At 36.0% G+C, this 16084-nt stretch overlaps 1 gene segment (V, D, J or C); it reads right to left on the bottom strand.

Annotated features, from left to right (window-relative positions):
* Window positions 1-1473: 1473 nt before the first annotated feature.
* Window positions 1474-3226, bottom strand: LOC113075559 (immunoglobulin lambda constant 7-like). The segment is given in 3 exon segments: window positions 1474-2005; window positions 3080-3128; window positions 3212-3226. Coding segments are annotated over 3 exon segments (378 nt in total).
* Between the last annotated feature and the right edge of the window lie 12858 nt (window positions 3227-16084).

Raw genomic sequence — 16084 nt, 5'->3', positions numbered from 1 at the left:
ATCAATCATCACACGGATTGTCACGTCCGTCTCTAGTCTGGTTCTTGCTTTTTGTCCTTGTCAGTTTATGTTCTGGATTGATGTTTTGGTTTTGACCCTTGCATGGACTGTTTTCTCTTTTGGATTTACCCTGAATAAATGACATTTTACCCGCACTTGGTTCTCTCACCGTGTTTCCTTGTATCCCGGCCGTGACAGTTTTCAGACAGACAAAATGTAATTATGTCGGTGTCTGTCACTTCATTAATCACATTCATCACGTCCCTGCTTAATTATTGCACCCAGCTGTCACTAATTACCAATCATCAATCATCACACGGATTGTCACGTCCGTCTCTAGTCTGGTTCTTGCTTTTTGTCCTTGTCAGTTTATGTTCTGGATTGATGTTTTGGTTTTGACCCTTGCATGGACTGTTTTCTCTTTTGGATTTACCCTGAATAAATGACATTTTACCCGCACTTGGTTCTCTCACCGTGTTTCCTTGTATCCCGGCCTTGACAGTTTTCAGACAGACAAAATGTAAATATGTCATAAATAAGTCATACTCAAAGAAGTGATAATCCACTCGTGACAAACTCTTCTGATTCATTTGCAGAATTAAGTTTTTTTTTTTAATCTTTCATTTCCTCTGCATTTTTTGGTATTGAGATATTATATGTGCTGCTGTACTTTTTATTGTGCTGTAGCATTTTATGTTTGTTTAATTAATAATGTTTAATTATATTTGCAAAAAAGCTACTTAATAATAAACATAAATATATATGTAAATATATATGTATATATATATATATATATATATATATATATATATATATATATATATAATATGCAAGTATATATATGCTGATGCATTTCTAATGAGCTGAACTGCTTTTGAAATGTTATTGAATCGCATTAGAATAATGAATAATAACATTAGAATAATAGAATATTTTAAATGAATTGTAAATAAATACAATTAAATTGCTGTAAATCAAAAACTGTGGTTCCAATTTTACTGAATTTAATATATTAAAATATATTGCAAATAGCTAAATATCTTGATATTTGCTTAAAATACTTACTGTTTAAAAATAATACATTTAAAATGCATTTATTGTGATATTATTAAAAAATAGCTAAAAATAAATAATAAGAATGGCAATAAAATAAACCTATTCAAATATTTTAAACTTGTATTATTCACCTGGGCTGCTTGACTACAGCAGAAGTGAAACTGGTGTGTTTCAGTCCAGATCATGTAACCAATCAAACAGTGACTCTGGGAGTGTGAGCTGAAAATCTCATTTGCATTGGTGGAGTGATTGTGATCCTCTCAGAATAGAGCAGCTCTGTCTCCAGAGACCATGTTCAAACCCCAAGAGCTTTATTTGACTAGATTTACTGCTACTGATCGAGCTTCTGAAAAACACCTGGACAAACACTACATGCATCTTCATCTGTTAGTTGAATGATGTTGTCAGACACAAATGGAGTTTGTTGAGAAGCTTTATTGAATGTTGCAGCAAACACAGCAGATTGAAAGATCAGCCAGTGCTTTGACACTAGAGCTCTCTTTCAGTATTGAGTTGTAAATGACTACAGCTGCAGCACTAGACTCATGTGAATCCTGCCTGACACAGGACACTCAGATACGCTCATCTTCAGGAGAGAGCAGCGCTCACTGGAGAAACATCAGCACTGCGAGCGACTAACAGCGACTCTTGTGGAACGAGGCCTCATGAGGAGCTCCATCATGTGTTACTCTGCAGACGTACTGCTCTCCCGCTTCCCAGCGTGTTTTGCTGAGGGTCAGGACACTACTGCGGCTGTAGCGGCCGTCCTGCTCGCTCTCTGCGCTGGTCACAACCCCCTCGGTGACCTCTGAGCCGTCCAGTGTCCAGCTCACCAGCGCCCCCTGTGGAGAGTAAGAGCTGAGCAGGCAGAGCAGTGCGGCTGAGTCTCCAGAGATCTGCAGAGAAGAGGGCGGCAGCAGAGACACTGAGGGCTTCACTGTGGGACCAGCTGCAGGAGACAAACACAACACATTCACAAACACAGAGAAAACACAAACACTACATACATTTCAATGAAACCTAAAAGATGAAACAAAATATATTAAGATATTTTACTGCTTTAATCCCAGTAGATTTATATCCCTAAATGATGTCTTTGTATCGTAGTAACTGAGAAATTCAACTCAAAACACAATTTCACGGATATTGTGTGACTACAAATGATACTGGAATTAGAAATTAAGCAACTGAGTTCTTATATATAATGAGCTTTTCTTAAATGCACTGAACTATGAGCACAACATGAGCAAAATAGATTCAAAACCATTGATTGATCTATAGAAAGTAGCTCCATTTACATTTTAAAGTATTTGTACTTTCATTTTAAATATATATATATATATATATATATATATATATATATATATATATATATATATATATATATATATATATATATATATATTCCCCATGTATACGATATGTGATAAATAATACAATCAAGAGTGTGACACATTATGAAAAAATTAATAATTCAGTTGAAATCATCTGAATATCTAAACGGCACAATATTTTAGTTTAAATATTTACTGTAAAACTATATTCATAAAATGTGTAACACTTTGCAGTAAGGTTCATAAGTTAACATTAATTAATGTGTTAATTCATTTTAACTAACAATGAACAATACATTTGTTACAGTATTTATTATTATTAGTTAACAATGATTAATAAAGGTTCAACCGTTCATTGTTAGTTCATGTCAACTCGGGTCCATTAATTAATATTAGCAGATAAACTTTGGATTTTAAAACTGTATTAGTAAACATTTAATATGGAGTAGACTAGGAAATGCTTTACAATAATCTTTCATTGTTACTTCACAGAGACTAATGTATTTAACTGATATTAACAAAATAAACATTATTGTTTTACCAAAATATAAGTTTTATTTATATAAAAATAAATAAAATTAATTAAATAAAATTCTGGTTCGAAAAAAAATAAATAAAATAATGCTAATAATAATAATTGTACACCATCTAAACTGTATGTTTTTAATGGAGAATTTTAACAGACTTACCGAGCACCAGTTTAGTTCCTCCACCGAATGTGTACCACAGTGATACAATCTAATGAAACACTCGTACAAAAACCTCTATTCCACTCGAGTGAACACACACTCCAGCAGAGAGAGAGAGACACTTCAACACACTGAGAGTAGAAACATCTCTCCATTTTTCAAATGTTAAACTCCTTCATACAAAATATTTTTTAAATGTAAAAATGTATTTCTGTCTCACATAACAACATGACATTGACTCACCACTGAATAAATATTGATTTCTGACATTAATCTATATTAGTTGTGCAATCTTGTAATAAGTTTATTCAGTTGAAATCAATTTATCATCATGTCAGTGTGTAATTCATCTTGATTATAATGTTTCATAAAGGGTTTTATTCTTCTTATTCTCACCCTTCACTTGCAAAAACTCACTCTCAACAGAAATGGTGTAAAGTACAGTAATGAGATGAAGAGTTAAATCAGAGGTTTAGAAATAGCTGCTTTATTCTACATAATGGTGGTCCTCCCTCGTGAATATCATATGATATAATATAAATTAATATAATAAATGAATCATTTGTGATAAATATTTCTGAAGAGGGTGATTCTAAAAAGGGTTTTGTGTCACATTGCATTCAGTGTAAAGTTTTTATATTAATATGCTGTACTTTATTTAAAGGTGATGTTGCAGTGTAATTACATAAATACTGAGTAATATTAATTTCTATGAATGTATGGTTATGGTTAGGGTTTTGGATTATGCATAATTTACTGTTGTTGTTAGAGTAAGTACATGTAACATCTGTAACAGCATCTCCTTAAATACAGCTGTTGTGAATCCTGCCCACTTCTTTGCATGGTCAGCACATGCTTCAGTGCTCTGAGAGTGTTTATAGAGCTGTGAGTTTAACACTTCATGACTGAGAGCAGAACAGAACACAATCTTCATCATCACACAAGACACAACAACAACAATGAACAACATCATCATCCTCATCTGGACCATTGTGGCTTTTATTCAAGGTGAAATATTATGTTTGATATATAAGCTTGAATAATAAGCTTTTGTTCTTGTTGTTATTTTACCATTTTAATATACCAATATTCTGCTATAAAGGTGATTTACTGACAAACTAACTTTATTTTCTCTTCTTCAGCCTCCAGAGGAGTCACTTTGACTCAACCTAAAGTTAAAACTGTCCAGCTCGGTCAAACAGCTACAATAGAGTGTAACATAGATGTAGGGATATACAGCACCTACTTAGCCTGGTATCAGCAGAAACCTGGAGAAACTCCTAAACTCCTCATTTATTACATAAACACCCTTCAGACAGGAACTCCATCTAGATTCAGTGGCAGTGGAACAGCGAGTACTGGAAAAGATTTCACTCTGACCATCAGAGGAGTCCAGACTGAAGATACAGGAGATTATTACTGTCAGAGTGTACACCTGATCAGTAGTAGCTGGGTGTTCACACAGTGATAAAGAGTCGTACAAAAACCTCCGTCAGTCAGAGTCACAGTGACTGCACTGATACAGCTGAGAGACACTGCAGCTGCTGATGGAGGTTATTTCTTATAACAGTCTCATTTACTCAAAAAAAGTATTGTACTGATTTATGACTCTTTCATAACTTCACCATGGATGTATTTAATTCATCATTTAAAATGTTCCAGCATTAAACAATCCAACGTAATCTGACGATACTTACAATATTCAGGGAAACAGTCCTCATGTCCTTTTCAATCCAGAATTACACAAAATAAGTTAATCATAGCAACTCCTTTTCCGTGTCATAGAACATTAAACTTTCATTCCTATTATCTTTTTCTTCTTCTTCCAAAGTGAAGATCTCAAATGATGTATTGTGTTAAGAATCATTCTGTGAGTCAGTCGTGAAAATTATGTCTTTGGATTTCCCACAATCAAATGATATTTTAAATATAAATATAAATATAATTAAAATTATAACTTATGTCCTCGATTGACAATATGTAAGCTGTAGGGGAATTTACAGTTAAAACCCAAGGACCAGACATGTCGCAATGAAGACCAGGAGTCAGAGATGAGTTCAATTAATAATAATAATTTTACTTGAAGAAAATAGTTTGCAATTTCATCAGCAGAAGTCAGCTTCAACACTCTCGAAGGAGTTTGCAGGCCGCCCCCGTACAATACAAAATCAACCACAGTTATACCCTGACAGAGGATACTAATTGCGTCAATACATAAGTCAACAAAATTCTGATTGGTTCCAAAACCTAGATAAAACTCTCCAAAGACGTAGATCTGATATGCTGGACACTGGCAGTTGATCGTTTGTCCTGGGACTGTCTGAGCTTCTCCCTGTACAGACAGATACTAACACACATACACAGAGAACTTATCTAAAATTCAAGGCTTTCTAGCACTGGCAAGTGTCTTATCATTACGGTTGGATACATACACATAATATGTGGACATTAATCTTGAGGAAAAGAAATACAGCAGACATAAGGTTACACCTTTCACTCTTGCCATAACTTGATTAATAGTCAAACAAGAAATCATGTAATAATATAATTAATATCAGTATGAAGGATACTGATATCACTCCTTCAGTCCCCCGTTTTAGATTAATGTGGGGTCCAATACCCCACATCTGGTCTAATAAATGAGGTCAGGTACAGGTACTTAAGATCTCTGGTACTGGCTGACATTTCTAGTAATAAACACATTATTTTGTACAAAATACTTCCCATATTACTTTCTTACTTCCCATATACATTCCCATTCATCTACTTACTTAATCCCACAATATCTGTCTTTCTTCACATAATGTATTTTCCGGTGAATCATTCATATATACTTTAATCAACAAGTAAGATCAATATTGAGCCATCTTTAAAAATAAAAATAAAAATAATCATAATCATTATTTCCTTGAAAACCTAGAGCAGTTCCTAGTTTACTACTTAATGGCCCTTTTATTAAGTTTTACTTTCACCACAAATCCAGTTGCAGTCATCATAGTTCACATGCTGTTTAAACATACATGAACCATAAACCTAAACTTGTCATTGTTAACAACATTTGGTCAAAATTACATTTTAAGTATCGAAGTGTCTAACTTTTAAATACAACTAACCTGTCCACTTATTGTCATGCATGTATTTTTATACCATGACATTACTGTTAATCATACTCATTGCCTTATTATTACTTTTTTTTTTAATGCAAATCTTGTCGATTATCATACCATATTACTGTACTCAGACTATATTAACGACACATTCAGAAGCAAATCCTCAATACTTAGTATAAAGTCAATTTAGTTCTCACTGTTTTGTCAGTGATAAATGCTTAGAGATCAGCTATGTGATCAATGTCTTAAAAACCCTCGTTCATGTTTGTCATTTGGCAGTGATATTTATTTACTCAAAATTATTATAAACTAATGTTGGGGATAACAGTTCAAAACCCAAGGAGCAGGTGTTGTGGTAATGAAGACCAGGAGTCAGAGATGAGTTAAATTAATAATAATAATTTTACTTAAATGAAATAGTTTGCAGTTTCATCAGCAGAAGTCAGCGCCAATACCCTCGAAGAAGATCGTAAGCTGAACTGCCGTACAATACAAAATCAGTCATAGTTATACTCCAGACAGAAGACTTAAATTATGTCAAAGCACTGGTCAGCAGCAATCTAATTGCTTCCAAAACCTAGATAAACTTAGACAATCTTCACATATGGGCATATACATCTTCAGCATATCTCCAGTGATTATAGCAGGCGTCAGCACGGTTGAAGAACACTCCTCATCCTAGGTCTGGAATCCAGCAATGTCGGCATCATCATTTTATGGGCACACACACATACCCAAGAACAGCCCTTATCTGCTCATTCCCAAGGTTCTCTAGCACTGGCAAGTCTTCTTATCACTACGGTTGGTTACACACACAAAGCAGGCTGACATTAATCTTGAAGAATAGGAATACAGGATAAAACAGAGTTCTTAATATCTAATGTACATTTGGACATGTTAGAGTACGGCATGTCTCCCTCATAGTGCATAGAAGAGGCCCCCTGGTCCTTTTTAGCTGACCTTGTGACCCTAGGGAAAAAGAATACTCAAACACATGTTCAGGACATGTAAAACCTGACACTTCTAGAAAGAAATAATATGTTTCTGAGTAAGCATGCATCAATCTATAGTTATATAGATGGCTTTCTTCATTTAATCACATCATACAACAATCTTGGAGGTTAAATACTGATCAAACACTACTGTTCTGTATTGAAACAGTATACATTATCAAAAAGCCCTGTCAGTGTTCACAATGTTAATTTGACTTGACAGGTGTTCATAAGCAGCTCCATAGAGCCTATTACAATTGTTTTGTTTAAATATATATATATATATGTATAGTTATTTTAAATGATAGGATGATTAGATGTACTCTGACCAGTTTTAGTGTAGTGTTAAAGGGCATTAATAATGAAATGAATGATCACCACCAACTTTATTAAAAGAGCTGTGATAGGAATATAAAAATACATATATCATAAATGGTCATGTTTTATGGTTCGATTAACTTGATTCATGACTGCAATAATGGATAAATAAATACCAAATATAATATTGGCTTTGTTTTCTAGGGCCAAAACACAGTTCCACGATACATTCAGCAAAGATGTCATCCTTCTTCCAACGCCATCAAGCTGTGTTGTTGTCAAGCATCGCAATAAAGCAACAGTTACATGAACAAGGACATATATTGAATGGATTTGAATTCCAGAAATCCTGGGACCATAGGACTGTCACGGAACAAATAATATGCCTTTGGAGAAAAGCTCTCTGCTAACATGAGGTAACAACATGTACTTTATTATATTGTGACACTGGGGTAATTATTCTATCATAAATAATTTAAAGGTTATGTCATTTCCATTGGTGAAAGTTGAATTAAATTTAACCATTGTTTTACAGCATAGAGTTTCTGATGGCATGTGGCCACAAATTGATTACACCCAAACTGCGTGCTGGACAGGAGCTGGATGAGAGTCTCATACATAAAGTATATAAATCAAAAACCCTGTAGACCATCAAAGCCAATTTTGGTAGGTTACATCACATTTGAATTGACCTGCAGAGCATTGTAATAACAATTACCTTTAATTGATGCATAATCATGCATGCAGATTAAATTTTTTACTTATCTCTGAGCTGTGTTATATCGCTTCTTGTTATTATTTAATTTCTGCTTTGTAGCTATGAACATTTTGAGGAACTATGTAATTTGTTTTACTCAAATAGACTAGAGCAGAGTTACAATGCCTGTTAATTAAAATAAAGGAAATTGAACTAACTGAGATCTTAGAATAGAAGAGGACAGCAAAAGTAATTGTTCAAAATATAATCAGAAATCCTAGTGGTTCCAGGTACTGTTCAGATTACTGTTGAAATTTAGCATACTGTATCTGAAAAAGTTTTTTTGATGTATTTCCAAGGATGATATTACAGGCTATTGCAGTGAAGAAAGCAACTGTGAGGAAAACAGTGGTTCAGCGAGGCAGCTGCGCTCCTCATCTTTAACACAAAATAGACTCTGACAGTTTCACCAGTCTAATGGCCTCTGGCTCCCCACCGAACTGTACTCTTGAAGTTCAACCTTTTGCCTCATCACATGTGTCTGGTGCATTATTATCTCAAACTCCTGCCTTGACCAATCAAAGAAATAACTCACCCAACCACAGCAGCAATTCGACAATAGGGGTGCTCCGATCACGATCGGCCGATCGTTAATGCGCATCTCGTCATTTTCAGCGTTTTTTGGTGCATCTTCTCAGTTAACAACGGCTCTGTGTAGTAACATCTGCTCCATGTGAAATCACGCACCTGATGGAATTAACCGCTGATTAGAGAACCGGCTTTACTGACGAGATGCGCATAACGATGGGCCGGAGCACCCCCATTCGACAAGCTATTTGTCTAGTCCCTTCCACCAGTCAGCCTATTACCTCATCATTTAGAGGAACTATTTCAGTTAATCCGCCTCTGGTGGATCTTACTGGCCAAAGTTTCTCAAGCTCACCCAACCAGAGCAGCAGTTTCGCATTAGCCTCTACCTCAACACACCATCAATCAGGGAACTATGATAGCTACCTTTCAGTAATGTCTGCACTCTCTGACATGTCTTCTGATGATGAGGAGTTAAACCAGGCCATACTAGCAAACCTGCAGAGCAAAAGGTTAGTCAAAATGCAGTTGTTTTACAGTAGCCAATATCAAAGATACAGTTTTGATGTCATTGCTTATTTATATATTTTTCTGATTGTTTGATTAGTTTACAGGTCTGTATTGAATGTAGTGAAGGGGTCCCTTACCTGCTCATTTATATGCGTATGATGTGTATATTGCCCATTAATATCAACAGATGTTGTGCAGATTGTTCAAAATTGACAATGAGATTGAACAAAACATAATACCACTCTCTTAAAAGTAGCAAGCATTGTAACTTATATTATTCTCAATTGTTTTAGACAGGCCACAGGATGTCCAGTGCCAGCGAAAGATATTTTGCAAGATCTTACAAGAAGAAATACAAGTTTGATATTAACCGATACACAGTCCTGGATGGAGCCATCAGAGGTTTTAAATGAGGAACATACGATCCATGTCACACTATTTCTGTCAGGTTTTCTGATGATATGGGCATACCTGAGGAGGCTGTGAATTTCTAAGACTTCTAATAGAGGCTTTGCTGCAATCTCCAATGTTTGAGGGAGACGAAGATAAAATGAACTTGGCCCTTGACAGTACTGGTAATGTATTGATTATTTATTACATAAAACAATTACTATATTTTATATGATGGTACTGGTATATGTAAAATCTTTGTATGCATGCACAGTCACATATATATATAATTTCATTTTCACTAGCCATGAGAGAGGACAGGTACTTCATTGCAGGCAGAGCTATAGCAGTAAGCCTTGTACATGGCGGTCCTCCACCAGGCTTTCTGTCCCCAACTCTGTTCTCTTCCCTTGTTGATGGCCCAGAATTGGCTAAGCCAGGTTTAGAAGATATTGCAGATAAAGACCTGCATGAAAAAATTAAAAGGGTAATATTTTTTTCTTAGTTTTACAACATGTCGTGGTTTATATGTCTATTTCTACACTAGACATTTAATTAGGGCACTTTAAAGTGTTTTTGTTTATTACATCTATTGGGAGATCACTGAGAGTAAATCATTTGAAGAGCTGCTAGCATCAACTGAGCCACTTGAGGAGCATTTGGCCACTGCTGGCTGCCTGAGGCCGCTGCGGAGGATGGAAGACAAGAATCAACTTGTAGATGACATCCTGACGTTCCAAGTGATACACAGAGTGCGTGGTCCTTTTGAGAGGTATCCTCAGTTTTTTGATTCTACAATAAGGATCTGAATTCCATGCAAACTGTGTTCAAGGTTTTCTATGGACCATTTCTGTTGAAGTATTTAATGTCCTATACTATGCACACAAATTAGCAAAGTGTTCATGGGTGTCACTAGAAAATATGAATTTGACATGCATACTTTACTGTTGTAACTAACCTGAAGTACAGAGGATAGCATAGTTTAATAGGGTTATAGGTTATAATAGGGTTATAGGGTTTATAGTTATAATTCATATATGCCACATGAAGACATAAAAGACACACACAATTTGTTTTGTTGAAACTTAAGTAACCAATCAAAACACTTTTACTGAATCAACTTTAACTGTTTTTTACTAAGATTTCGGGATGGACTGAAAACACTTGGTGTGCTGGACAAAATACAAGCTCACCCAGAGAGTTTTCGCCCCCTTCTATGCTGGTCTCCTACCACCCTCACAGCTGATCTGGTTGATAACCTCTTTACCATTCGCCTATCTCCAGTTGGCAGCAATAGAAGGCATACTGAAGAAATTGTTGTTCCTTTCTGGAGAGACTACCTTACAGATGCAGAAGGTAAAAGTTTTAAGCATTTCATGCATACACTGAAATATCTTCTCACTTGAAATTGATAGTGCACTGAATCTTGTCATTTGTAAATCAGTTAAAGGCCCCCTGTGATGAAAATCAATCATAAATGTTGTTTATGTCTGTGTGATGTTTTTAATTTGCTTTAAGACAAACCATGTGCAAATTTAACATCATTGCAGAGTATTTTATCTTTAAAACTGCAGTGATTTAAAGACAGTTTTAATACATGGTTTGAGATTGTGATGCCATTGTACAGCGTTGACCTAAGTTGACCGAGTGGATCTCTGAACTGTAATGAGCAAATGCAGGCTGGGCTAATTTTAATATTTAATGATCTGTGTATATTAAAGGGTTAGTTCCGTAAGACCTCCGTTTATCTTCAGAACACAGTTTAAGTTATTTTAGATTTAGTCCGAGAGCTCTCAGTCCCTTCATTGAAGCTGTGTGTACGGTATACTGTCCATGTCCAGAAAGGTAAGAAAAACATCATCAAAGTAGTCCATGTGACATCAGAGGGTCAGTTAGATTTTGTTGAAGCATCGAAAATACATTTACTTATAATACAACTAATGCAACTTATACAGACACATGGATGTAAAATGTTAATATAGAGCTTTAAGCTCACATAATCACATTGATAAAGGTCTCATCCCATATAGAAAAAAAACAAACTATAAACCTAAAGCTATTACAATAAGTGTTTTAAACTTAAACTTTTAAACATCACAGAGCATGGCAATGTGTTAATTTTTCTGTGCATTACACAACTACGGCAAGTAAATATTATTTTGTTTAATGTGCTCATTCTATTTGTCAAATCAAAAATATCTGTAGAGAGGGGTTTTTGGTTCCCTTTTTTGTAAATTATTTTAGGAATGCCTTACTTCTAGAAATTGCACAAGGTTGCAAAACAAATCTATACCATGATTTCCATCATCTACAAATGGATCAAATGTCTGCTGAAGTGTATGAATTGTTGTGTCACTGAGGGTAATGCTAATTGATGGAACAACAACGTTATTATTTGTCTGTAAGTCTGAGAGTGATGTGTTGTCATCATTACCAAAACCACTGCCTGTGTCATAAATACCATTCATACCTGGGTTATGAATTCCTTCATTGCTGACTATGCCCCTTTGCCACAGCTGAAGAGGGGTTTGTCCCCCTTTGGTTGATAGACCATGGTTATTCTACTGGTTCTGAAATTCAGTGGCACTTCTTTGAATTCGTGGTAAATATATATAATGAAGACAAAATAAATGGAGCTCATTAGGTGAATCTAACACACCATGCTCCTCCATAAAGTTGAAAAGATTAACAAACTGAAACGACACTACTCGATTTAGCTCGGCTCATAACCTCTCAATTCTTGGATTATGCACCGACCTGCCAGTAATAACACTATGTCTGTTTAATCCTCTCCTGTAAAGCATGAAACGGGCAACACCAGTGTTTTCAAGTCCATGATCACTCCTCACCCTAGATGGCATTCCGAAGTTCTGAACACCAGTACTGAATAGTGATAAAACACTAGAGGCTCTGTTGTTGTCTAGACAAGCGAGGTAGATAATGGTACGACTGAAACCATCCACACAGCCATGGAACACCATCCTCTATCTCACAAGTTTGTGGTTTCCATCTATGTGCCTAAGAGAATTGAATCCAGAGTAAATTATGTGTGGAAGGAAACAAGATGCATTAAGAGCTGGGGGGTGAAAACTTTTGGAATTTGAAGATCAAGGTAAATTGTACTTAATTTGTGTACCGGGAAACATACAAGTATCTTCTGTTGCTTACGAAGGGCAGAACTAAATGGAAAAAAAATAATATTTCAACAAAATAAGACAAATTTGGCCATCTTCATTGTGTTCAAAAGTTTTCCCCCCAGCTCTTAATGCATCTTGTTTCCTTCTGGAGCATCAGTGAACGTTTGAATCTTTTTTAATAGTTGTGTTTGAGTCCCTCAGATGTCCTTAGTGTGATAAGATGCATCTCAAAATCATAAAGTCACTGCTGGAAAGGGTTCAAATATGCAAAGATGCTGGAAAACTGAAGAATCTGCAGGACCTTAAAGATTTTTCTGAAGAACGCTGCTCAGTTTAACTGTTCAGAACAAACAAGGGACTCATGCACAACCATCACAAAACAGAAAGACAGTCGAGGATCATCAGGTAACAGAACACAGTACTAAGAACCAAGGGTTCCCAAACTTTTGAGTGGGGTTATTTTAATAATTTCAGCATTTTTTTTTTTGTCTTGTGGGCTAAATGTTAAAATATTTGGTAACACTTTAAAATACTGTTTCTTACTTACTACATAACTAATTAGGAATTATTGAAGAACTAACAGGTGATTATTCATTAACACTTAACTCACTACTGTTAACTACTAAGAAAGATGTGTTAACTAATAAGTATGTAATATAATTTTATGATTGTGTTAAGTAACAGTTAGCTAATCAGTAACTAATATATTCTGTGATACCTCCTGAATAACTACTGTAGCAGAAATGAGTCAAATCAGACAAATCAAAGAGTCTATCAGAGCTGTGTGCATTGAAACATGAGCTGAATTCCTCAGGAAGTCATAAATCAGTTCTAGTGCCACAAGAACCAAGCAAGATAACCAACCAACCAACTTGTTCACACAACAGCTTTCAACATTAACACCAATAGAACAATTATTGACAATTTTAATTCGAAGAAGAGATTGTCAAATTTATTGTTCGTGATTGAAATGCAACGCTGGACATCACATGTAAACCCAGGAGATCAAGTTAAATACTTGCATTGACTTCCCCCCCCAGCCAGTGGAACCAGACTGAAATTCCTAAGGGGGAAGGGCTTTGAACCTTTGTCTTCACAGAAAAGTCCTTTGCCAGAGAATGGCAAAGAAACCCTTTTTATACATTATATATGGACCAGAATGAACTCAAAAAAAGACTTATGAATGAATCATTCCATTGCTTAACTCCATATTCATTTACGTGTAACCCACACATTTGACTATCATGTATAATCACTTATTGTGTATGTCTTTTGATCACTATAGGATACCTAGTCATGTCTAGTATTGAAATAATCGCATTTTCTTGCTTGATATTGTCCTGACAATCATTTATTTGTAAAATATATCATAATCATGTTATAGGAATCATGTCCAAAATTAGACCCTGTGAGGCAAGAACCACATGCTTGGTAAGATAAACAAATGATTTATGATACCCACCCCAAGAACATATCTGATTGGTCAAGGCAACATTTGAGGGGTGGCCAACAAGGAAGTTTTAAATACTTTGGACCCCATGAAATTCTGCTTTTAGTTCTAGTCTAGCTGCTGCTATTAGCCATGTCGGCTTTTAGTTCCAGCCTTGCTCGTGCTATCAGTCATGCCTGCTCTTAGCTTGTAGCTTTGCTACCTAGCTTTAGCTTGTAGCATCTAGCCATGCGGTTAGTCATCATGGTTCTTCGAGCGCGGTTCCAGCGTGCCTGCCTGCTGCTACTTATGCCACAATGAGAAGAAACACAACCTAGTCTCGTCAAACTTTATTTCTTTTCTTTTCCGTTTGAGAGTTTCGTGTTCTGAGTTAAGTTTTGTAACGTCGACCTCGTCTGCGCGTTTGAACTCCGACCAGCCACACAACTCCAGCTTCAGCCAACGCCCAAGCACGGGCTCCCCAAGAGGTCACTTCAGCCAACTGAACTTCCAGCCAATCAGCGACACCGGGATACCCCTTTCAACTGGAGTCCCTTTCACAGCAAACGAAGGCAACGTATTCCCAGATATTTGTTGTGCTGGTGTATCTAATATAATTTTAACCCCATTGAGGAACTCAATGCGAGCGCTAATTACGTGATTGATGGTTGTTCATGTCTATGCAATTTAACGTATTGCTGTAAACTTGGGATTCCATATTTCTATTCTCTTAAACTCATATTTCCCTAACTTTCGATCTTCCTGCAACTTGTGTGAATGTGTGTGTGCGTGCGTTTATGTGTTAGATTAGTTTATATGTCTTAGATTTATCTAATAAAGCCTTATTCATATTGAAAAGAGAAGTATCTTGTGTTTTGTGCTTACAAGTTAATGTCTTAAGCTGCCGATCTTGTTACTGTGCTAATTGATAGTGTTTTCACTATAGTTTGGATATTAGTATCCAGCGCAGATTTGATGTTAAACGGCTCGTTCACTGAACCGCAGGCGCGTCTCCGTGAACAGCCGTGAAACAGTGATTCTGTTCAAATTCCCTTTAAAATCTTAAATGATTCCCTTTGAGCTAAATTGACCTGTTTCCCTTACATTTATAATGGTGGAGAATGATTGCGGGCAGTTTAATCTAAATTGTGAGCATAAACCAAGTTATTTAATCTTTGATTTTGCTAAAGGAATGAAAGATGAGAAGCATGCGAGACCTGAGTATGTGTGTGTGACGCGTGACGTAAGCAGCGCGCGCCCTCCCGCTTGAATGAAAGGAGCTAGAGGAGACTTTAACTCGAGTCCGTCTCCCCGTTGTTAACAGCTGTAAGTGAACTTAAAAGTAAACATCTGAGATCGTACAATAAGGTAGAAATTGAGCGTGTTCCTCATTTGTGTAATGCCTTGTTTTATAGCTGATTTGATTTCACTGCGTGTTCCAGTGTCTCAAACGCTATCTCAGTCACTGTTTGCTGAACGGAGCTAAACTGTTAGTGTTTCAAAAGGGATATAAATCGGTGAATAAAGAATAGTTTTGAGCGGGTTCCTCAATCTATTTATCAAAGTCCCCGTATTCATATTTCATATAGTTTGATTGCCAGTGCGTGTTCCACTGCCGAATCAAATTTGATATTCGACTCCCCTAAGTTAACATTAAACATTAGAGAACAATGTTTGCCCATTTGTATCCGTTCACAAAGTGAATGCAATCTCGCGTAACACTGCGTGTGCCCGAGAGTAATTTGAATGGGAGTGTTTTAAAAGCTTGATCAAGTAAATTTTAACTGTGTACCAACAGCGAAGGAAAACTTTTATGTTTGTGTCCAGAAAAACT

Source organism: Carassius auratus, unplaced genomic scaffold (assembly GCF_003368295.1).
Source record: "Carassius auratus strain Wakin unplaced genomic scaffold, ASM336829v1 scaf_tig00017160, whole genome shotgun sequence".
NCBI classification, from domain to species: Eukaryota; Metazoa; Chordata; class Actinopteri; order Cypriniformes; family Cyprinidae; genus Carassius; species Carassius auratus.
This window is presented reverse-complemented; position numbering and strand designations above follow the sequence as displayed.